Source organism: Bison bison, unplaced genomic scaffold, assembly GCF_000754665.1.
Source record: "Bison bison bison isolate TAMUID 2011002044 unplaced genomic scaffold, Bison_UMD1.0 scf7180017864088, whole genome shotgun sequence".
In the NCBI taxonomy this organism is placed as follows: Eukaryota; Metazoa; Chordata; class Mammalia; order Artiodactyla; family Bovidae; genus Bison; species Bison bison.
This window is the reverse complement of record NW_011494660.1, coordinates 842,520-867,736: the sequence shown is the minus strand read 5'-3', so window position 1 is coordinate 867,736 and position 25,217 is coordinate 842,520. Positions and strand designations below refer to the sequence as shown.

Genomic DNA, 25,217 nt, shown 5'->3' with positions numbered 1-25,217 from the left:
CTTTTCTAAATTCAGCTTGTCCATCTGGAAGGTCTCAGTTCACATACTGTTGAAGCCTAGCTTGAAGAATTTTGAGCATTACCTTGCTAGTAATGTGAAATGAGTGCAATTGTGGGGTAGTTTAAACATTCTTTGGCATTGCCCTTCTTTGGAATTGGAATGAAAACTGACCTCTTCCAGTCCTGTGGCCACTGCTGAGTTTTCCAAATTTGCTGGCATATTGAATGCAGGACTTTCACAGCATCATCCTTTACAATTTGTGATTCCATGGACTGCAGCACGCCAGGCTTCCATGTCCTTTCCTATTTCCCAGAGTTTGCTGAAATTCACGTCCATTGAGTCGGTGATGCCATCCAACCATCACATCCTCTGTCATTGCCTTTTCCTCCTGCCTTCAATCTTTCCCAACGTCAGGCTCTTTCACCTGGTGGGACACAAATGCAAATGTTTTCCCCCCAGTACCAGACACCCGTAAGGCAAATTCAAATCTCTGTGGCTTCCTCCTTTCTGGGATTTTCCCCCTTTGAAAATCTACCAAGGTATATGTTTGTGTACTTGTACCTTCACATGCTATATACATCAGTGGTAATTTTTCTACAAGAAAAATGTGATTTCGTGTCGGCACCCAGATTTCTGATGGCCCCAGACCAACTCAGATCACCTCTCCAGCACCTCTCTCCTGTCCATGACACCAGCCACAGAGGTTCACACGTGACTCCCTCAATGAGACGACACCAGCTCTCACTCCTCCCTGCATCCCCATCTCCCTCATTCTCTGTGGGTAACGCTACTGTTCCTCAAGCTTCAGTTTAAGCGCCATCTCCTTGTATAGGCTTTTCCTGGCCACCGAACCCCTCCTCCACCTCAGGTGCTCTTCGCTGTTCTCACAGTCACAAAGGCCCCTCCCCAGCCTCCACTTCTGCAACAGCTCTCGTTACACCAGCCTGCAGTGCCCAGTGAGCACCTGAAAAGCGGGAACTGTATCTTCAACCTTAAATCCAGCCCCAGAGTAGTTCGGAGAATTTCCAAAATGAACAAAGGCCCTGACATCCTTCCTGTTATGGTTAGTGCTTCTGGGGTAGCTTGCCTGCCAGATCCTGCCTGAAGCAGTTCCCCGAAGTCTGGGACCTAGAAAAGGCCTAAACGTTCTCCTGAGAACCGAAAGAATCGGCTGCACCTGGACCCAGCTCCTCACTAGACAGGATGTTCAGGTAAAGTTCTTCCTCCTGTCCAGGCCTGCTGCGTGTGTCAGATGAAGGCGTGGAACTCTGAGCTCTAACCATCTACTCTTCCTAGACCGAAGAACTGAATGACAGACCAGGGGGCTTTAAAGAAGAGAAGGAAAAGTTTATTGTGTTGACCTTATTTTCATTACAGTACCAGAAATTCATTCTCAGTTCATTTCCGGCGCAGAGGGCTCTGCAGACACTTAGCGCCCCAGTGCTTGCTCCAAAGCAAGGGGCAGCACCCGAACCTATGGTGCATTTCATAGAACATGATTACAGTAAAACAGAAGAGTTGCAAAGGGTTTTTTTAAAGTACATAGTTTCTTTAAAAATTCTAATATTTTACTTTGTTTTTCCATGTTTACCTTATTATTACCAAAAACAAGTGACTGGAAAACATGGTACTTCATATTCTTGTCTCAAATTGTTGACCTTAGGTTACTGTATTTCGCTATTTTCATTTTAAAGAGGAATTATACCCATTTCTCTGAGGAAATCTAAAAGGTGACAAGTAAGGCGATGCATAAATTACAGGTGGGGTGAAGGCCCTGGTTCATACCCTAACTCATGTCCTACTTAAATCTGCCACATTTGGCCTCTGTGCTGTGAGGTAACTGGAAAGGGCTCAGGAGATGGCCTCACTTCTGGACTACCTCGGAAGCTGATTTCCTGATTTGTTTTTTAAAAACTGTCAGCACTCATGACACCCTGACAGGGAGAGATCCTCCAGTCAGTGCACGGACTCATCGCCACCCAGAAAAGTCATTTCTGCATTAGGCTGAGAGCTCAAAGAGCAAATAATAAAAGAGGAACTGGTATCCTCCAGATACTCTGAAATGGCAGTGACAACCTGAGTTAACGATGTCTACATTTGGTGAACTCTGTCAGGTTAAAGATCTTTCCTCACTATGTCAAGACTGAGAAAACAGAAATTTAAATTAAAAAGTTCATCCCACCAGACTAGACACTTAACAGCAATATTCAAGTTGATTAACCCACAAAAATGTCCCCATAAAATAAAATATTTAAAAAACTATTAAAATTACACAATGGAATATAAATTTAAATAAGTTTGCACACAATGCACCCTCCATTTGTTGTTACCAAGAGAAATCTTCCATTACATAACTTTACAAAAACTTTAATAGTTCCATGAAATTTGATACTACAGTACTAACATCATTTTATTCAGAAAAACACACTAGATGTTCCCTTGGAACTCTTGCATTGAATCATTTCTTTTAACCATTCATGACAATTGTAGGGGGTAAAAAACTGCTTTCAAGTACCTAAATTTACTCATGAAGCAGGTGTGGGGGAAGGGGAATCGTACTCGTTTTGAGGGTGGTATCTGGCCAGCTCCAGGTCACAGTGGCAGTATGGTGTAACTCCCAGCCAAAGGGAATGGGTTTTCCTTCCTCCCAGTCTCTTCTGGAAGCTGCACTGCTGTCCCTGGCCATCAGGGACTCTGCAACCAGATAATCATTGTTTACTCCATCAGAATCTTAAGAAGGTTCGTAATAGGAAGTCGTGAGGACAGCAGAGGAAATTAAGCTCCATTCTTGGAACTGCTTCTTAATGTTTATAAAACCTTTGCTCTCTCCAGAGAGCTGAGTTCACAAAATACATGGGCTTACCAGATGCGTGTGCAATCTGAAATGCATTGTGAGAGATTCAACACTTTATCAATTGTATGGAAAACTAACACACCATCATCCTCAATGTGCTATGTACAGAGGACAATTTTAAAACAAAACACAGGCATGTCCCCACAGCCCCAACAGCAGATTGTGTTACATGCATTTTGACCTCAATCAAATATCACTGTTCACAGAACACAAAAAGTCACACTGTTGCATTTCATTCTGACATGTCACGTTATTTCATATCACTCTGGCACTGATTAAGACAAGTTTTCTATTATGGCATGATGAAAGAAAAAGATTCATTACATATACATGATGGTTAAAAACAACACACTGTGAACAGTTTCCAGAAGCTTCAACTTTTCAGTGAAATCAATTCATGTTTCTCAGAAAAAAAACTACCAATCTTTTCAGTCACAATTTGCTTTCACACAGTAGAAACAGCAGACAAAGCTGACCAAGACCAAATTTTTGTGGCAGCATCATTTCCTAGGGTGCTAGAGATTCGTTTTGGAAGATCTTATGCCACATGAACCAAGAATTCCTGGCATGAGGAGGAGGGTCTGAGGCCATCTCAGAAGCAGGCTGGGTCTTGCATATTTAGAGACTTAAATCCAGGGTGGTAAGGGGCAATGAGAATACACACTGAACAGAGAATAGATTTCACACTGCACCTTCCTCATACAGAATACGCATGAGAGACCAGGCATAAAGAGGTGGAAAGGTGCCCTATTCCATGACCCAGGGGAACCAGCATTTAGAAAGCATATCCCAGTGACTTTATAGTTATTTCCTGCTCAATATCCCAGGAAATAAACTGGAAAAAAGCACCACTGTGCCCATGGTTTATAGACACAAGTGGTGGCGACAGCAGCTTCTCGGAAGACTTAATTAAACCTCAGATGAAGCTGAGCAAATGTCTTTCATCCTCATTGAATCTATCCCTTTAGCTGCTCTGACCAGTAGAGGAGCAGTGTTGGGGGGTGGGGATGGGGGGATAGATCACACTACCGCCTTTGTCAACAGCAATAACTCTAAGGGACCTTTTTAGTCTTGGATCAATTTATCTACAAGTCCCTCCTCCCCAGTTTTTACAAAAGCAAACTCAAAAGCTCCTTCAGACGTACAGACTCCTGAACTAATGCTTGCATATGAATATGGAAAAAAATTAATTATTTGATATTTGTCCTAAGACCCTGGAAGGAGTCTATGGAGTGCTCTGCAGCTGTAGCCTGCAGCCTGGGCAGACGGGGAGCAGGACCTGCAGTTTCACACAACCGGAAGACTCCTCTGGGTGCCTCCCAGCACTGCCCACCCAGTAGGAAAGGCTGCTGCGCAAGGGCTGTTCCGGGTTGCTTACGACACAAAAAGCCATGACTCATGAGTCCTTCTTACTTCAAGAAGCAACTCTGTAGAGTCAGAACGAGGGGAAGGCTGGCAAAGTCTGCTGGCTTAAACTGAAAGAACTACAGAACGGTGTATTTATAAAAACATGAGTTACACAATCAAAATTTCTCCTGGTCTCAGATCTGGGAGTCTTTTGTAGAGAAAAGACAAAGCCAACTTCCCCTGGGTCTGAGAGACAAAAATTCTGCAGAGAAGCAGCGGGTAACTGATGTGGTGACCTTCCTGAGGGAGTTCTGAACCCCTCAAGGTGGATCACTAGAGAGGCTTACTATGGCTGTATCCAATAAGGAAATAACAGACTTCCTGTAAGAAAGTGGGAAGAGAAAGCAAAGACTTTTGCAAATACAAAAATTGCTTACAAAACAATTACTTAAAAAGTTCACTGGAGCTGGGTGCAGAATAAGAATAATGTCTTCATTTCATATTAGTCACAATGGTTCTGACGGTTTATAAAAGAGAAAGGCCAATTTCTGGTTTTCCTCATGACCCCCTCCCCCAACATTCCAGAGCCCTCCTACTGCTGCTATTTTCCCTACCCTCACCCCAACCCACCCCCTCCTCCCCTCGTCCTCTCCCCAAATTAATTTGCCCGAGCTTAGCCTGAAGACACATGATTGTTCATTGGGTTTCAATTTAACAATGAACCTGATGCTGGGGAAGGGCACAGGGGCCCACTGGCGCAAACCCGGAGAGGCTCGCATGGGCGCCGCCCCACGCACTACCCGCCCGGAAGGGTGGCCCCCGCTGCAAGGAGCTCCGCCGCCCCTCCCCGTGGACTGAGGTCAGGAGGACCCGGCGGCTCCCGCTAGTGGCCTCTTAAGACACTGCAGCACATGTGCGCTTGTTTCTCTTCCAGTTGCTTTTGCCATCTTCTCTTCTGGTGAGAGGCCTGCTCTTCATAGAGTCCCCCAAAGATCAGTTTCTTGTCTTCCTTTGAGGTTCGAATCTAGTAGAAAGCCTTAACTCCAGAGATCCAGAGCTGCCAGCGTGCGGGAGTCAGGATGAACAGGGCGGCACGCCCAGTCGGTTCATCAGCAGTTGTATAGACAAATTGGAAAAAACTAGCATTTAATATAAAAAGTGTTTTTCAAATGGTATAATTTCCTATCCTCCGTGGAGATCATAATTCCTCATGTGTCTGAGGTCCTATGGAAAAGGAGAGCAAGTGGAGAAAAAACGGATCACTATCAAGTTATAAAGTACAGACCGGGCAGATTCTGCTACTGAAACCTATTATTTGTGCCCCACCTCCACTGTATCTCTCTTTTTAAATTTTTAGGAGCTTTGGTTTAATGTGTTTGTGTCATATTTTGAAAGCAAAAACAAATAATACGTTTTCAAGAACACTGAAACTAACTGTATACCCCTACTCCCTCTAAATTGTTTTCACAAGTACAATATTTACTTCTAGTAAAAATGCACATATATTTAGTCAGGATTCTTCTTTTTTCACTTAATAACGTATACATTTTCCTCTATAGCAGTGTAATTTACCATTTTCTAGTCTTGGGTGTTTAAACTGTTTTCCAATGCCTTTAAAAAAATAAATGATATTAAATAAATTTCTCCATGTATATATCTTCTTTATTGTATTGAAGTATTTCTTCCAAGGTAAATTCTCAAGAGAGGAATTATTGAGGATATAAAATTTAAATGAATCCTGATGATTGATTTACTGCCTTTTAACAAGGATTTTTCTAATGCACACAGCTTCAACAAGATTCACCCAGTAGAGTTTCACCACCATCTTCCCCAGCAAATGGAATAATCACCAAAAGTTAAAGTGTTAGTTGATCCATCATGTCCAACTCTTTATGACCCTACAGTCTGCAGCCTGCCCTGGTCCCTGGCATTCTCCAGGCAAGAACGGTGGAGTGGGCAGCCATTCCCTTCTCCAAGTTATCTTCCTGACCTAGGGATCAAACCTGGGTCTCCTACATTGCAGGTAGATTTTTTACCATCTGAGCCACCAGAGAAACCTGGCATTACCAGCATGTACACTCTTTTAGTAATGCTGCTGCTGCGTCACTTCAGTCGTGACCGACTCTGTGCGACCCCATAGACAGCAGCCCACCAGGCTCCCCCGTCCCTGGGATTCTCCAGGCAAGAACACTGGAGTGGGTTGCCATTTCCTTCTCTAATTCATGGAAGTGAAAAGTGAAAGTGAAGTCGCTCAGTTGTGTCCGACTCCTAGGGACCCCATGAACTGCAGCCCACCAGGCTCCTCCGTCCATGGGATTCTCCAGGCAAGAATACTGGAGTGGGGTGCCATTGCCTTCTCTGAATAGTAATGCTAGAGTCCTTTAATTTGATTACTGTTTCTTCAAATTCATTTATTATTTGTGTTTTTTATCTTATTTAAACAGCATGTCTACATTCTTTACACATTTATTTATGAAAATCTTTATGTTTTACTGATGAATTTAATTATTTTTATGGTGAATGTCCAACATTTCAGCTGTGATTTTAATATCACGGCATAGTCTTCAGGATATTTAGGTGAAACACTCAAGATCCATTTCTATAATTGCTTTTTTAGAATTAGTTTTGAGCTGAATAAATTAAAATCCAGAGTAAATCTTATTAAAGGTTTATATAAAGTCACTTTTTGTATTCTAACAATTTTTTAGACTGGCTACCACTCAAAATGTACACAAAGTACAGAAACCAGTGTATGTCATGTATCACAAAACTCATAAACCTAAACAATAATAATCACAAAGCACTCTTTCTTCAAAAAAAGAAAGAAAACAAAAGAAGGAAGGATGGAAGGGAGGGAGGAAGAGAGGAAGAAGGATGGGAGAAAGAAAAAGAAAAAAAGGAAGAAAGAAAGGCAGCAATTACATTAATAAATACTGTCTAGAAGTCCAACTGAATAAGCAAAGTGAAAAATATAGACTATCAGATGTCACGATGGAAGACTGAATAACTGATTCTTCCTGTTCTTACAAGATTCTGTTTCTGCAACAGAAATCAGACAGGCCAAGAAGCACCTACCTAAAGCCAAAGATCTGTACATACCTTCTCGGCTTGCCTCCTTTGCTGTCTTGTCTCTGTACAGTGCTCCCATTTCCTTCTCCTCCTGAAAGCGGTGCTGTAGCTGTTTGATCTCCTGATCATAGTCCTGCCACTCCGGGACAATTCGAACAGCGGCCTCCAGCTTGGGCTCTTTGGTCATTGGATTATTACACTGTGAAAATCAAAATAACGTACTTCAACCGAGTTAAAGGAAGGGTATACTATATAGCATTCAGAGGTGTTTCTATTCTTGGGTTGTCGGTCCTAACTGGACAAAAAGAACAATGATATGAGAAGCAATGTGGTAGGGGCCATACAAAGCTTCTGCAAAGAAGTCGTGGAGCAGTACTGGAAGGCAGAAAGAGAAAGTCCATTTGGAAAAACAAGGCACAGAGTGATCTGGAAGACAAATGGTACCTTCATGGATTCTAAATAGTGAACACAGCCCCATTAGACAATAGAGGACTTGCCTTCCTGCTGAGGTTACTGTAAGAAGTCCTCCAACCCCTGAACTACACAATTACAGAGAAAGACCAAATTATCTAGCTATACATCAGACTGGACTGAATGCAGAAAAGAGCCACAGACAACTTACCAAATCAATTGTTTTTGCCCTTTTCTTAGAGGCATCATCACACCACGTTTCACACCAAAGCCATTCTTGAGGGAGTGATTTAATTGGCACCTGATGGATCATGTTATTGGGCAAATCCTATTCAGTAGAGAAGACAGAACACAACAATCTGAAGTTCTAGGAGAATAAACAACAAGGTCCTACTATAGAGCACAGGGAACTATATTCAATATCTTATTATAAAACATAATGGAAAAACATGAATAAGAACATATATTATATCTGAATCACTTTGCTGTATAGCAGAAATTAACACAACATTGTAATCAACTATGCTTCAATAAAATACAAAACAGGATATTTAGAAATAAAGTGCTAGGGGAAATTTAAATGAACAGCAAATTAGCTGCTCATTACATATCACATGCCAATCACAAAATTTTAAAACAGAGAGAGTCCTTATCAAAAACTGTAAAGTACCTACAGTATTTATTTATGGTGTTTTTAAAAACCAAAGTTTAGGTGATCCATAAAACACCTACCCATAAGAAGCACCTGAAAAACTTTAGGCTAATACTCACAAATAGTCTGCTTTCTCCTTGGAAGGAAAGCTATGAAAAACCTAGACAGCAAATTAAAAAGCAGAGACACTGCTTTGCTGACAAAGAACCATATACATAGTTAAAGCTATGGTTTTTCCAGTAGTCATGTATGGATGTGAGAGTTGGACCATAAGGCTGAGCATTGAAGAATTGATCCTTTCAAATTGTGGTACTGTAAAAGACTCCTGAGAATCCCCTGGACTGCAAGGAGATCAAACCAGTCAATCCTAAAGTAAGTCAACCCGGATTATTCATTAGAAAGACTAATGCTGAAGCTGAAGCTCCAATACTTTGGCCACCTGATTCAAAGAGCCAACTCATTAGAAAAGACCCTGATTCTGGGAAAGATTTAAAGGCAAAAAGAGAAGTGGCGGGTGGCAGATGAGATGATTAGATAACACCAACGGACATGAATTAGAGCAAACTCCAGGAGATAGTGAAGGACGGGGGAACCTGGCCTGCTGCAGTTGACAGGGTCAGGAGAGTTGGACATGACCTAGCAACTGAACAGCAACAACAGACTTCCCTTCCTGAGGGCATTTCTAAGAAAAACAGCACTGCCTTCTAAAAGCCAATTAAGCACTGAATGTGGCTCTTGTATGTCAAAGTTTTGCTTAAAGGAAGCTCTACATTCACCTTGTCAACTGAGGCTTGATCCCAGGGAGATGAAGCCCACATGTTTTCTGTAGCCAACTGTACGCTATGCTTTGAAGCTTTTTTCTTAGGAAAACTTTTGAGTTTGACACATTAATAATAAAATGTTCTATTGTCCAAAGACACAAACAACCAATATGATCCAATAATTTCACTTATGGGTATACACACATAAGAATTAAAAGCAGGGACTCAAAGAGATACTTGCACACCAATGTTCATAGAGGCATTATTTACAACAGTCAAAAGATGGAAATAAGCCAAATGTCCACCAGCAGGTGAATAGCCAAACAAAATGTAGTATACACATACAATGAAATATTACTTGATCTTAACAATGGATAAACGGAGTTAATGAGGTCTAAGACAATGCTACTCAAAATGTAGTATGTGGACTTGGAGCACAGAGTTTGCTCAGAATGTAGATTCTTAGGTCCAACCCAATACCTACTAAATCAGCCTGTGGAGGATTGAGGCCCAAAGATTAGTGCTTTAGTAAGTTCTTCAGGTGATTTTTTTTTTTTATTATGCTAAAATTTGAGAAGAACTGTTCTAATGTCTTTGCACTGTCCAGTAGCTGGGTAAAACACTATTTAATATTAGCCTTTGCAAAGTCAGAAATGCATGCTGTTACCTCTAGGCTAATCATTAAAAAATTATTTAAAACTGTATAGAGGGAAATAGAATTATTAAAAACTCTCGATCATTTGGAAAGAAACTAAGGAAAAAAAAGAAACACAGGACATATGGCATAAGCAAGGGGACTGTGGAAAAGCCAAACTTGTTGGTGATTACATTTACTATCAGCGGATTAATGTTCAAATTAAATGATGGTCACACCAAATGAAAAAACAAACCAATATAAGCTCTTTATAGGAAACAGAACTAAAACATAGGATTAAGAACTATTGAAAACAGAAGGATAAAAAAATACACCATGAAACACTAACTAAAAGGAAAACCAGTGTAGCTATACTAATATTAGATAAGGCACGCTTCAAGCCCCTGCCCAAAAAGCGTCAACAGAAATAATAAAAAGTTAATTTGTCAGAAATATATATGACTTCTAAGTTTTTAGGCAATGAACGATATAGTCTCTAAGTACATCAAGCAAAACTTGACAAAACTAAAGACAAGATTTCACATTATGGAAAGAGATTTTAACATAATTGCCTCTAATAGAAAAACAGACAAAACACACAGAATGTAACAGGAAAGAACAAAAGCTGACTCTGTTGGATCTGTTTCTCTACCTTATGCTTTCTGTTGCTTTTGTCATCACTAGAGGATGCTTTCTAAATCACTAAAAGGATGCTTTCTATAGTAACAAGCATACATAATGGCCTGCCTTGGGGAACCCTGTCCCTCGGCCTGAAAGGTAAACTCAAGGGGTTTTGTTCAGCTTAGAGAAACATGTTGATCTTGTCCACCTGTGAATGGCTGCAGGAAAGAAGAAATCAACACATCCCCTCCCAGAGGCTGGCCAAACCAGGAGATATTTTGCAAGACTTCCAGCCTCTTCACTTTACTTCCTCACCTCCAGCCTCTCTCTGTTTTATAAAAGAAACTAGCATCCCCAATAAGATAGTACTCTGGGACTCCTGTCCACCATCTTCTTGGACACCCAGGTCTCCAAATAAAGTTGCTATTCCCTGATTCAACACCTCATCTCTCAATTTATTGCCTTGTCATGCAGCAAGCAGACTGCGCTTGGACTCAGTAACAACATTATCACTAAACCTCACCTACTGGACATACAAAGAAAAGCATCACATCTAACATCTGCAGGGTATAAAACCAGATGAAATGTCTACCAAAACTGACCATATCTGGATCAAAAAGCAAAGCTCAACAGATTTTAAATGCCTAAAATCATACAGAATACTTTCTCAGACTAGAGCAACAGGGCTAGAACAAACAAACAAAAACCCAGAAAATCTCCACGTATACAGTGAAAGAAACAAGAGGGGAATTCAAACATCTATGAACGAAGGCAGTAATGTAGGAACTGAGAAACACAAAAGATACATAGAAAACAAGAAACTGGCAGATGTAAATCCCACCTCACTAATAATTACATTAAATATAAACAGATGAAACTCTCCAGTTGAAAGCCACATGGGATGCTAGCTCACATCTTATCAATTCGATTAACAATAAGTATTACTCAAAACACAGAGCATCAGGAATCCTTGCACTGCTGATGGGAGTATAAATCAGAACTACTTTGGAAACTGTTTGGAATTATCTAATAAAGATAAAGATCCACCCATCTGATGGTTCAGCAATTCAACTTGTAGTTGTATACACAACTGCAATATGTGTACATGTATTTGCATGTACATCAAATGTCTTGCATCAACCAAGACATGTATAACTGATCACAGCAGCAGTATCTCCATGGAAGACAACAATGGAAAACAATCCAAATTTATAATAAACAAAACAGTACCATTTCATACAGCAACATGGATGAATTTCATTAACATAATGTTAAGCAAAAGAAGTTAGACTCAAAAGAGTACACCTTGTATAATCCCACTGAGACAGGCAGGGGAAAAAAACAGGCAAAACTATAGTGTTTAAGGACACATGTGTAAGTAGTTACTCAACACAGAAAAGCCATGGAATGATTACCACAAAAGCTAGGATGCTGTTGCAGAAGAGGGTGGCTTTTGAGTTGGAAGAATGTTGAATTTCCTAAACTGGATGGCAGTACATGGGTGTGTGCTGTGTGGTACTTCATTGATGCATATGAATATGTATTTACATATTTTGTTTTGTACACTCATTTATAGGTGCTAAATATCATAATAAAGGTTGAAAAATGTTTAAAGCAGACTTAAGCAAAACAAAGTATGTGAAACTATGTACCAAAAGCACAAACTACAATCTCATCTCTAAAAAATGTTTAGCATTAATAAATAGTGATTCAGCTAAACTTCTTAAAAAAACACCATGGTTTTTGATATAGAAAAAAGAGAAATAATAATACTATATCCTGTGCTGTGATAGTTGGTTCCTAAAGAAGAGAAACAAACTGACCCTAGCAGGCAGAGAAACAAATTTATCCGCTTAGCTGGGCACAAAATGAGAAGATATGGCAGTGCCCTCCTTCCATCTCCCTCCCCAAACCGACATCAGGCCTATCATATTTTTTACCACTATGTCCTCTCTTAAGGGCAAATAAAAATCACACACCCCCCCAATAAACACAAATTCCTTTCCACAAAAAAACAAAACACTATCTCAACAGAGAGAAATGAGAAGCAAATACTATTTCATTTTCTGACACAACATTGTACACCCATCACCAAAACTGTTAACCAAAAAAAGTGGCCACTTACTTGATCAAGATTTGAAAGGCTGTTAGGATCCTGACTCAGACCTTGGTACTGGCCCCTGAGTCTGTCACCAGCTGCTATTTTCCTAAACTTCTTCAGATCCACAACATACAGTGCACTGGATAGAGAAAATCCACTTGTTATAACCATGGATTATGGCAGAAAAAGTAACCCCACTGATGAATGGAACAGATCACTAGGCTAACATTCTGGTTTCTCGTGGAAAAGGTAAGCTGAGGCTCTTCAGTAGAGCTCACAGTCAGTATGTACCACTTCAAAGATGCTCAGGAAGTGATTACAAAACCCATATTCTGGTACCACAAGCTCATTCTGTCACTGTTCCAAAGGAAATAATCTCTGACAAAAGAAGTTTCTAGCAAATGTCAGCAGGTTTGATAATAAAAACTATAGTAATTAATAATCATTAGTCAAAGATATCCTGATGATATCTTAAATGTTACACAGGAAAAAACCAAGTGTTATAGTTCCTTCGGATCAAGGGCATACAGTACAATACTTAATCACCAACATCCCAATATTTCTCTCTATATATGTTGCTTCCCACAGGTTTCCCTACTGTCCAAATCACACTTTTCTCAGAGAAGATAATATACAGAAACAATAGATGTACAACAAATACACACACTGTTTCACCTAGGAGTTTCAGGAATCTATTCTATAGGTATATTTGAAATATAGGAAATTGTGTGTTTAACTGGTGGCTCAGTGGTAAAGAACCCGCCTGCCAACGCAGGAGATGAGCGTTCGATCCCTGGACTGGGAAGATCTGCCAGAGAAGGAAATGGCAACCCACCCCAGTATTCTGGCCTGGGAAATCCCATGGATAGAGGAGCAGGCTACAGTCCATGGGGTCTTAAGAGTCAGACACAACTTAGTGACTAAACAACAACAAATAACGTTGTATGTCATAGCAAGACCACAGTGATACATGTACTGGAATAATATGTTGATACAAAAAGGAAAAAGGTCTCTCTCTACATGTTGATGTAAGGTCTACTAGAAACATCAAGTTAAAAAAGCAAAGCACAAAACTGTAAATAAGGTAGGATATATTTTGTGTAAAAAAAGAAGTCATAGTTTTTTACCTAAAAATTAAAAAACTCTAGGAGACACAGTAAGTAGACAGAACAGGGCAGCTTTTCACTATTTATTTTTTATAGTTCTTATTTTTGAACCACATTAACATGTTACCTACTCACAATTTTAAATACACAAAATTAATTTTAAGGAAATGAAAATCAAACCATAACATTCTCATTACCTGATATGGTACTTTCGCCCAGCTAAGTGACTGGCCCAGTACCCTGACTTCCAGAACCTGTAGCCATCCATCTCTCTGCGGCTGTCACAGAAAGGAGTGTAACCATAAGGAGCACCATCCAAATTGAAATCTCTTAGCTCTTTCAAATCTGTTCGTACAATCTGAAGAAGAAAGGATCACAGTCACTTGTTTAACACCCATGCAGAGAGCAGTTTCCTAAAAATACTGAGGGCAGCTCAGGGACTGGTCAGTGGCACAGGCAGCAATCCCAGTTCAAGTCTGGCTGCTTCTTGATTAGGCTGACTGTCCTCTCTGGCACATAAGATGATTAGCCTAGCGCTTGGGACACAGTACTCTAAGTGTTCAAAAAAAGGCAGGAGTAAAACAGATTCACATCGTGTTGCCTCTCTGTGACTCAGTTTCTGGGTCTAAACTGGACATCTCACAGGCTTGGTGGGAGGGTCACGTGAACTCGTGTATGACAGATGGAGAACGATGCCTGGCACACAGTAAGTGCTCAGCAAGGATGAAATGTGATCGCAGAACTAGGAAAGCAGGCTTCATGTTGAGCCACCTGTGATATAAATGAGCCAGGTGGGGCAGAATTCCCAAGAAGTGGATGATTTTTGTCCAAATGACTTCTGTACACATTACATCACTTCCACTCAGATGAGGAACTCGGGTTTTAGATAGTTCAAGATAAAGGCAAAGGCTGTAGGGCAGAAGTATATTTACACTTTTTGAGTGTGTATGCTCTAAAATTTGTATGTTCCTTTTAATTAAGTCAGCTGTCTTCCTGATAGCAGGAAGACCATCTGAAGAGTTCCATATGGTCAAGGCCAGGCACCAACCCCCTCTCTTACCCACGTCAATAACTCCTAGCTTTGGGGCAAATGACTGGAGATGACAGCAAGCAGTGTTTTGTTAAACCGGCAAATTTTTCAATTTTAGTTTGTATATTAAATGAGTTAAATTTAAGATACAAAACTACATAAATGATGTGATCACAACTACGTAAAAGAGGCACAGGAGGAAAGATGAAAGGAGATACACTGAACGCAAACTTTAAAAGTGACCACATCTGGTGATACCTTTCCATATATTCTTTTTTTTTTTCTTTTTAATTGAAGGATAATTGCTTCACAATACTGCATTGGTTTCTACCAAACATCGACATTAATCAGCCGTTGGTTTACCCATGTCTCCTCCTACCTGAACATCCCTCCCACCTCCCTCCCCATCCCAGCCCTCTAGGTTATTATCAGCCCCAGTATGAGTTCCCTGAGTCAGACAGCAAATTCCCACAGGCTGTCTGTTTTGCATATGGTAATGTATGTTTCCCTGTTAATCTCTCCAATACCCCCCACCCTCTCCTCCCCGCTGCCCAGCCATGGCCATAAGTCTGTTCTCAATGTCTGTGTCACCACTGCTATTCTGCAAATAGACTCACATATTCTGAATAACGTAAAATAAGTGTGTATTTTCCCACAACTGGAAAGATAAAATCATTTAAAAAGGAAAAGGAACTTTAATGCCCTTAATTTGCACTGCTGAAACCCAGCCTTTGAGAGCTCACCTGATCCGCATCCACAAACAGGAACTTGTCCACAACCAGTGGGAAGAGCACATCCAGGAAGAGGATCTTGTAACCCCAGATGATGCGCTGCTTCTCAGTCTGCTGGTGAAGCCACCGGGGCCACTTGTACTGGACAAGCTCATACTGAAAATTGTATTTGTCCGCCATATAAGGTATAAACTCCTATTTGCAGACACAGAGAACAACAAGCATTTACTTTGATTAAGAAAAACAAGTCAGGCAACAAACCACAATTATGGCACAAGTAAAACACATTTACTGTATCAGCAGTCTAATGAAGGAATGTGACCCTGACTAACTTGTGACTACGTAAAGAATACATATAAACTTTCTGTCAAATCTCCATTTTTTATGATTTCTAATCACACATGAGATGACCAGAAATCTTTAAGTGAAGGCTTTTATATAACTAATTTATGTGTGTGTGTGTTTAAGGGAAATGGACTTTGTCTAAACTTGATTTCAGTAAAACATTTTTTTGAGCTTGATTTTAAGCCTTTCTCACCACTAAGTCTAATCCAGGGAATGACATGGCAAACTCAAATACTCTGAACAAGTTTGCTGCCATCAAGTCTTTCAGATTCTAAATATAAGTACCCTAGGGGACCAGAAGTGAATTATTTATCTAGGAGAGATATTACTGAATATATTAAAAGTTGCTTAATAAATTCTACAGAACAACAAAGAAAAAGATGCAAATAAATCAATTTGCATGACAAATACTGATAAAAACAAAGCAGAAAACTTTCTAAACTTTCCATGTGTGTTTTTGCTTTGCACAGATGATATATTACTTCCACAGATCACTGGGTACAGTTGTTCAAAACAGAACAAACCATCCTTCTCACTGGAACCAGTACTGCGCTTTCTCATTAAATGAGGACATTCATGCTTGAGAAATGTTACTTCATCAAAACGGAAGAAACAGACTCTCCTCTTATGTTATCTAAGCTTCAACCAAGTCGTAATTCTATGCTCAGTTTTATAACAACTATTCCCCCCGAACAGACAGGGGAAAGAATAATCAACATATAATTATGCAGGTGAATTACAGTAACCTAATAAAAGGAAAAAATTTTTAAATACACAGATAAAGTAGAAGTAGTAAACAGTATATTGCACTGTATATATCTCCTTAATAAGAATGTTTTCCTTTTCAAAGCCTAAGGAACAAACCTTAAACGTGGGGGACAAATAATTCTTCAAGAACCAGAATTTCACTGGAGTCTTGGTATTCTTCAGTACTGATAGCATCATTATGCTGTCAAACAAAAGCAAACAATAATAACAATCATTCAAATCCTTTTAATCTCAACAAAATCAATCACTAGACTCAATGTTCTTTATGGCAGAGCTAACTAATGGCTCAGTTAGGCAAAGAGAGACCCTGAATAGTGGAAATTGGAAACTTGCACTTATTCATTTTATAGAGTCATCACTGGATGAGAAAGAAGTACTTATCACCTATAAAAATACACCAGACTAATAAAGGCATGTGTTCTAATTACGTTACACCTTAAAATAAACTCCTTTATGAACTGACACATTAATTATGGTACAAATGAATCACGGAGGTTGTGTTTAATGATTACATCACTCTAAAAAGAAAGTCGGTGAAGCCTTAGCAGCTGTGTAATAGCACTGCCTCTCCCAGCCTACATCGGGGAGCCCAGCCAGGGAGGACAGTAGGCAGAGGGAAGGGGATGGCAAATGATCATAGCTTCAGGATTCCCTACTTGGAAAACAGAAACAAATTTTGAGTCAAGGAATTTAATTAAATTCAGTGGTTGTTAACATCTGACATTACAATTCTAGGTCAGATATATTTCTTGGGAATATGACAGCTAAACATGAGTAAAATGACATCTTGATTATCTGCTATATTAGATTTGTAGTGGAAAATTACAAGTAAAAAAGAGCCTTGGCATTAGGAGAGTCACTGCCAGGCAAAGGTGCATATTCATAGCCAAGCCCCCCTGACCACTGACCAAAAGGCGCCCCTGAGGGCTTTCCCCCTGGTGGCGGCTGCATTCACCAGCCAAGCCTGTGCCTCCCCTCCACTCTGGCTATGTGACCTCAGTCGAGTCCCGCTACCCTCCAAGTCTCAGCCTGTCTATAAAACACAACTAAAATCCCTCCTGGCTCTAAATTCCTACAAGTCATCAGAAGGCAGGTCCATGGCCCTGTTCCACCTCTATTCTCTATCCTTGGCAATGTTTGGTGGACAATGAAAAGCCACTCTTTATCATGTGCATACAGTAGTTTTAAAGGTTTATAACCTTATAATAGCTATACAGATTCATTTACTATATATTATATAGTCCATTTCATGAGGTTGGCCAAATCGAAACAATATATAATCATCTATACACAATCCTCAGAGTGCCTCAAATCCAAAGAAGTATAATGGGCAGAATCCCATAAAACGTGTATTCCCTAATGAACAATATGACAAATTCATGCATATACACTGAAATAACCAAACATGACTAACCGAAGAAATCTTTCATAGAGATGACCAGATGCAACGGAGAAAATATTAATTATGTCATCTTTGTCTTGTTTCACTTCCTCGGTCTTCTGTCCTCCTGTAAAGCCCCTACAATAAAGAAGGTAAAAACAAGAATACTTGAAATGCTGGTACAGACATGTTGCCCTTTAAGGGGAGGGGAAGGAGACGGTGCTTCCCACCAGGACAAAGAGAGGGAGGCTGCCCAGAGGGCCTTGTGGAGCTTCAGGAGAAGACTGGACTAGTCCACTAGAATGCAAAACAAACAATGCAAATTTAACTGAGCAGTTACCACTCAACTCTCCAAAGAGCAGGAAAAGTCCAACAGGAGTTAGGAAGTCAGGCACAGAAGGAACTCCACTATGAGGGGACACTAACCTCTTTCAGTAACTCAGCAGGGAACACTCATCTACTCTACACACAAGTGGATGCAAAGAGCAGAATCTGAAAAGCCCAGACAGGATTACTATATTCAAAAGAAGGGAGGGATGGCATTTACATCTCAGTTTTTCCTTAAAAACATCACTTCTTTCTGATGCCAATTTACCATTTGAAGGAGTCCCAAAATCCAGATTCATTCTCATTAGTCCCATCGCTCAGCAAGTCCTCATTCACCATGTCTGCCTTCTTCTGAACCTGCAATCAGTCACATGTGATGAATCTCACTCTCCCTACTGGGTTGAGGAGGCACTGAACTGATCTTCACGGATGCTCACTGAATACTGACCACACTAGAGAGTGAATTCTCCTGCGAGCAGATATAACATACTCTGAGTCCAGACACATTCAACAGAACATGAATGCTGAATTCTGTTGAATGAGTCCAGACACATTCAACAGAACTATGCTCATCATACCACATTAAAATCTTAATGAGGAGATAGCAACCTCTTGTAACTAGATAATAACTGTCTCTAGTTTGAAAAACGGGCAAAGAACCTTACAGTTTAAGTAAAAACAGAAATGCATTCACCAAGCTAACTCTAGTTCTAGGCAAAGAGTACAGTGCGCACATGCTCCAGCTGCCAGGAAGGAGTCATCTCACGTGACAGCCTTGTTTTAGGACTGACTAGTGCAAAGAGGGGTTAAAACTTCTTGAGAGCATAGGGATCATTTTTCTGCTCAACCATGTGTGGCCTGCTTTAGATTTTAAAGTATAATGACTGTCTCATAATATCTTTTATTTGAATATAATGCACTAGGAATTTCAAAGTTCTAAGAACAGAAAGCAAAAGTGAGAAGAAATTAAATAAGGCTACCACCATTTATTATTGTTGCTGAAATTCTCATTGGCATTCTTCCCAGTTCTCAAAAAATAATGTGAACTGTGATTGTACAAACAAAGCGGTATCTATGAAAACATTTCATGTAAAATGAGACCTGCACTGCTCAATGAGATAACCCAAAAGGCGCAACCTCTCAGCTGAAGAAAGCCACAAACTTGTATTTACAAAATATGCTTTGCATTTCAAGCCGAATTGCTATAAGGCTACAGTAAAATCCCAAAGGTGAATTAGTCTTAGGTGGGTTTCTTTCCTTTCTCCTCAGCTTTACTGAGATATAACTGACAAGTAACACTGAGTAAATTCAAAGTGCAGGACATGATGGCCTGGTACAGCTCTATACTGTGAAATGATCGGGCTTTCCTAGTGGCTCAGTCGGTAAAAAATCTGCCTGCAATGCTGGATACTTGGGTTCGATCCCTGGGTCAGGAAGATCCCTTGGAGGAAATGGCAACCCACTACAGTACTCTTGCCTGGAGAATTCCATGGACAGAGGAGTGGGACAGGCTGCAGTCCATGGAATCGCAAAGAGTAGGACACAGCTGTGTGACTTTTTCACCATAATAACAGCACTTTTTCTGGAGTTAACACATCCCATCACCTCATATAGTTTGGAGCTGGTTTAAAGATACATATTTTTATATAACAGCTACTAAAGACCAAGTTACTGCTGCTTTTATCAACTAAAATAGAGTGGCTGCCTTAATATACCAAACTTACCTTCACTTTAATAATTTTGCTCTTGAAGTTGTTGAGAACAACAACAACTTCATCAGCATCGGGTGGAGAATCTGTACCGTCGTGACTTAGAAAAGAAGAAAGGAAGGCAGGTATCACAAATCATAATTCTCAAGTTGCAGTAAATGGACTTACATCAATCTGATGTATTTTTCCACCATCTTTCATCATAAAGGAGTTTTTTCTGAACAAATTATTTTCTCACAACCTGCAGAAAACCCCTTCAAGCAACACAGAGGCACTTGTCAAAATCTCTACCCTTACATGTTGAACATGTGAACTGGTCACAGCCCAAATTTCCTTCTGGAGCCCCTCACTGAATGACCTTCCATACACTGAGAGGCTCCCAGTGCTGGCAAGAGTATGATGGCAACCCACTCCAATATTCTTCCCTAGGAACTCCATGGACACAGGGGCCTGGCAGGCTACAGTCCACTGGGTTGCAAAGAGTCGGACATGACTGAGTGCGCATGCACGCATTACTTTACGCATAGCAAGACACAGCTCTACTTCAGAGTTTGGTAAAGGCTTCAACTCTGTCCTTCCTGGAGGCACACAGCCAAGTCCGGGCCATGTACTCAATCTAGCGTCCATACTCTGCAGGAAGAACTAAAACAAGCTCTGTTTGCAAGCAGACAGAGCAGAGGAGAAAATTTAAAGAGAGTATTTCCTCCCTAATCAACGATAATGTCTAAAATTTCCAGTCACCAATTTTTAAGATGCTAATTATATAAAGCCATGATAAAATATGAATTCACTGAATTCACTTCCATCCAACAGAGAGCAGAGTTCATGGGCAAAGGTGAGATTCTGATAGGGAGCATGGAACATTCCAGAGCCCAGGAAGCACAGAAGGAAGAGAGCCCTCAACTGCTAGGTGGAAAGAGGCCCACACACCCTAGAGGGAAGAGTGGCTAAGAAAAGGGCATACAGATGGCACGGGGTTTAGAAAGACAACAGATAAGCTCTTAATGACAGTACTAAAATTCTTTAAAACCATATTTAGGGAAAACATTTATTGGAGAAAACCCTACCATGTACAATGAAGATATAATACAAAAATCTTCTATTTTCTTGGTAAGAAATATGCAGAAATTCACATTGCTTTCATGTGTGTCAGATCAGATTCTATGAAGCTAAGACGAGGACACAACATGATGTTGTTTTCAAATAACTAATGGAAATCATTCCCAAAATGAACTGGCATGACGTCTTCTCACATAGCTTAAGACTAATTTAAATTGTGTTAAACAGAATTTAGACCACACCTCTTTAGAAGGCAGTATAATTTTTTTAAACTAACAGTCACTTGTAGCAAACCTTAAAGCAAAACAGCAGGCTACTGACAGACATGCTGGGAGTACTTCCATACTTTCTCAGACCTAAAAAGACAAGTGTTCCCACCAAGGTTCTAAGACCAAAGCCTACCTATGTCTGGTCAATCTGCAACCCACTCAGGGTACACAAATATACTACCCTGGGTTGAAAAGTCTGAACTGTTCTTCATTTCTTTTCTCCTTCCTAAAAATGACTCACTTTCTCATCTGCCTATGGTTTTCATCACAGCTGACAGAATGATTTGGTGCTGGGACAGTTAGCACAAAAGAGGGACTGAAGCCAGACTTGATTACATATATTGCTAATATTTATACTGCTTACTGTTCAATTATACCCCAACAACTCTTCCACATTTCATTTTCTGGAAAAGCACATACAATTACAAAGTAAATTCTAATTGCCTAACTGCCAGTGTACTATTCAATTCAAGCTGATTCATACTGCAGAATATTCTGAAAAAATGCACCTGTATCATTTAATCCTACCTGTAGATTCTGTAAATATCTTCAGAACGTCCCTTTCTTAGTCTGAGAATCCAAGCTCCTGGGTTGGCTTTTAACTGAAAATAGCCCTAGGAACAGAAGACAAGACAAATTTTAGTTCTCTTGGAAACATCAAAATGCTGTTTCTGAGGGACAGCTATTTCTTTTTTGAAATGTCAGTCAACTTTATTTTAAATAAGATGCTTAAACCAATGCAATTCTTAAAACCCACATATTAGAAACACTAGCGAAATACAGGCCTGTCAAGCCAAGAAGCCTGTCCTTTAGCTGTACTTCAGTGAAGAAGCAGTATGTAATATGTGAATATACTTCAAATTTCCAACAAAATTAAAAAAAGAAAAAGGCTATTGGCTCATAAGCAACACATTTTCAGGAGCCAGTCTGGTTAGAGCAAAATATTCTAGCATGCTTTCTTTTAAGATGCCATGTGATTCCAATCTACAAGTTTAACTAAACTGATGATTTTTAAATTGACCAAATTCAGTCCATCATGAACTTTAATCTCACTCATGTTCAGAATGCTAATCGCTCCGTCATAAAGTGTAGGGCCCAAATTAACGTGACTCAGTATCGCCACCTGATGTACTGTTATTTACCAGGTTAGCCATAACAATGGTATCCACAATGACTGGCTTGGTTGAAGTTCCTAATGTAAACTGCAGTCCCCGGGGGGGCTGGCCGGTGGTGATGTCATAGCAGTGACCTTCTAGTAACAGGTACTCCAGCTCATACTCAGCAGCCACGACGCTATCCACCTGCAATATCAAAATTAAATCACCACCTGGAGACTACTCAGCAGTAAAAAGAAACGGTCTAGTGATACATGCAACAACACAGATGAATCTCAAATGCACTACGCAAAGTGAACGAAATCAGACATAAAGCTATATATCATATAATCATATTCACAAAAAATTCAAGAAAAGGTAAAACTATAGTGACGAAAAGATCAGCTGCTGCCTGTGGCCTGGGGGGGAAGGAGGGGATTACCCGCAAAGGGGTATGAGAAAACTTTTTGGAGAGATGGAAATGCTCTGGTATCTTGATTGTGCTGGTAGTTAACAAGCATACACAATTTTAGAAACTCAGGTGGGTTGGAAGGAGAAGCAGGAAAAAGGACACAGAAAAACAGTAAGGAGGTTATTCCAAAAGTACAGAGGAGAGGATAAGATGTTAATCTAGGAAGGTAGTATTGGGAAAAAAATCACATAAAATAAAATTTCTGAAAGAATGAATATATTTAAAAGCAAATAATGGAGAAGATAGGTAATTTATATGAGAAAAAGAAACAAGGCAAAACATCAGAAAAACATCTGACAAAAATGAAAATTCATCTTGGCCTTTAGAAGACAGCTGAAAATACTGCTGTTCTAAATGCAAATATCGCAGATATATTTAATGGTTCCATAGTGGCATAAAACTAACTGCCTAAATTATTGCTAATTCCTTGCAGAAAATATGGTATAATTACAAAATCTTAGGGCAGCTTGGCTTTAGCTATTAGGTTGGCACAAAAGTAATTGTAATTTTGCACTGCTGAAATTTGTTGCTTGATATTAGAATATATTCTAAATAAATGTGGTTATATTATACATTGTTTTAATGCATATTTCTCACCTTATTTTTTTGGTAATGACATTACTTCCTGTTTATTTTAGATCAGGGAAATGATGTTAGACAAAAAGCAAATTCAAGCGATTTTCTTATTTGAGTTCAAAATGGGTTGTAAAGCAGTGGAGACAACTCACAACATCAACAACGCATTTGGCCCAGAACTGCTAAAGAATGTACAGTTCAGTGGTGGTTCAAAAAGTTTTACAAAGGAGACAAGAGACTTGAAGATGAGGAGCCTAGTGGCCAGCCGTTGGAAGTTGACAACGACCAACTGAGAGCCACCAAAGAAGCTGATCCTCTTACAAACAATGAGAAGTTGTCAAAGAACTCAGTGTCAACTCTTCTACAGTCATTTGGCATTTGAAGAAAATTGGAAAGGTGAAAAAGCTTAGTAAGTGGGTACCTCATGACTGCAAATCAAAAAACATCGTTTTGAAGTGTCCTCTTCTCTCACTCTACACAACAACAACAAACCATTTATCAATCGGATTGTGGCATGCAACAAAAAATGGGCTGTATATGACAACTGGCGATGATTAGCTCAGTGAGTGGACCAAGAAGAAGTTCCAAAGTACTTCCCAAAGCCAAACTTGCACCAGAAAAGGTCATGATTACTGTTTGGTGGTCTGCTACTGGGCTGATCCACTACAGCTTCCTAAATCATGGCAAAAACAATATATCTGAGAAGTATGCACAGCAAATCAATGAGATAGACTGAAAACTGGTGTGGATGTGACTGCTGATAGAAGCAAGGTCTGATGCTGTAAAGAGCAATACTGCATAGGAACCTGGAATGTTAGGTCTATGAATCAAGGCAAATTGGAAGAGGTCAAACAGGAGATGACAAGAGTGAACGTTGACATTCTAGGAATCAGCAAACTAAGATGGACTGGAATGGGTGAATTTAACTCACATGACCATTATATCTACTACTGTGGGCAGGAATCCCTCATAAGAAATGGAGTAGCCATCATGGTCAACAAAAGAGTCCGAAATGGATGCAATCTCAAAAACGACAGAATGATCTCTGTTCATTTCCAAGGCAAATCATTGGATATCACGGTAATCCAAGTCTATGCCCTGACCAGTAACACTGAAGAGGCTGAACGGTTCTATGAAGACCTACAACACCTTTTACAACTAACGCCCAAAAAAGATGTCCTTTTCATTATAGGGGACTGGAATGCAAAAGTAGGAAGTCAAGAAACACCTGGAGTAATAGGCAAATTTGGCCTGGGAGTAAAGAATGAAGCAGGAAAAAGTCTAATAGAGTTTTGTCAAGAGAACGCACTGGTCATAGCAAATACCCTCTTTCAACAACACAAGAGAAGACTCTACACATGGACATCACCATATGGTCTACACCGAAATCAGACTGATCATATTCTTTGCAGCCAAAGATGGAGAAGCTCTATACAGTCAGCAAAAACAAGACCAGAAGCTGACTGTGGCTCAGATCATGAACTCCTATTGCCAAATTCAGACTTAAATTGAAGAAAGTGGGGAAAACCACTAGACCATTCAGGTATGACGTAAATCAAATTCCGTTATACAGTGGAAGTGAGAAATAGATTTAAGGGACTAGATTTGAGAGAGTGCCTGATGAACTATGGACAGAGGTTCATGACATTGTACAGGAGACAGGGATCAAGACCATCCTCAAGAAAAAGAAATGCAGAAAAGCAAAATGGCTGTCTGAGGAGGACTTACAAATAGCTGAGAAAAGAAGAGAAGCAAAAAGCAAAGGAGAAAAGTAAAGATATACCCAATTGAATGCAGAGTTCCAAAGAATAGCAAGTAGAGATCTTGCTATAATAGCCTTCCTCAGTGATCAATGCAAAGAAATAGAGGAAAACAACAGAATGGGAAAGACTAGAGATCT

At 39.9% G+C, this 25,217-nt stretch overlaps 1 protein-coding gene across 2 annotated transcripts in view; it reads right to left on the bottom strand.

Annotated features, from left to right (window-relative positions):
• Positions 1 to 1,326: 1,326 nt before the first annotated feature.
• UGGT1 (UDP-glucose glycoprotein glucosyltransferase 1) overlaps positions 1,327 to 25,217 on the bottom strand; it is a 111,428-nt gene continuing 87,537 nt past the window's right edge. For both annotated transcript variants that reach the window (XM_010837951.1, XM_010837952.1), the window contains 12 exons: positions 22,318 to 22,476; positions 21,704 to 21,789; positions 19,863 to 19,947; positions 18,407 to 18,495; positions 17,845 to 17,949; positions 16,527 to 16,611; positions 15,330 to 15,512; positions 13,754 to 13,914; positions 12,475 to 12,589; positions 7,893 to 8,009; positions 7,301 to 7,469; positions 1,327 to 5,425 (listed from right to left, as the gene is read on the bottom strand). In XM_010837951.1, the coding sequence (XP_010836253.1) occupies positions 5,400 to 5,425; positions 7,301 to 7,469; positions 7,893 to 8,009; positions 12,475 to 12,589; positions 13,754 to 13,914; positions 15,330 to 15,512; positions 16,527 to 16,611; positions 17,845 to 17,949; positions 18,407 to 18,495; positions 19,863 to 19,947; positions 21,704 to 21,789; positions 22,318 to 22,476 (1,380 nt within the window). In that variant the 3' untranslated portion in view covers positions 1,327 to 5,399. The remainder of the gene's footprint in view (positions 5,426 to 7,300; positions 7,470 to 7,892; positions 8,010 to 12,474; positions 12,590 to 13,753; positions 13,915 to 15,329; positions 15,513 to 16,526; positions 16,612 to 17,844; positions 17,950 to 18,406; positions 18,496 to 19,862; positions 19,948 to 21,703; positions 21,790 to 22,317; positions 22,477 to 25,217) is intronic.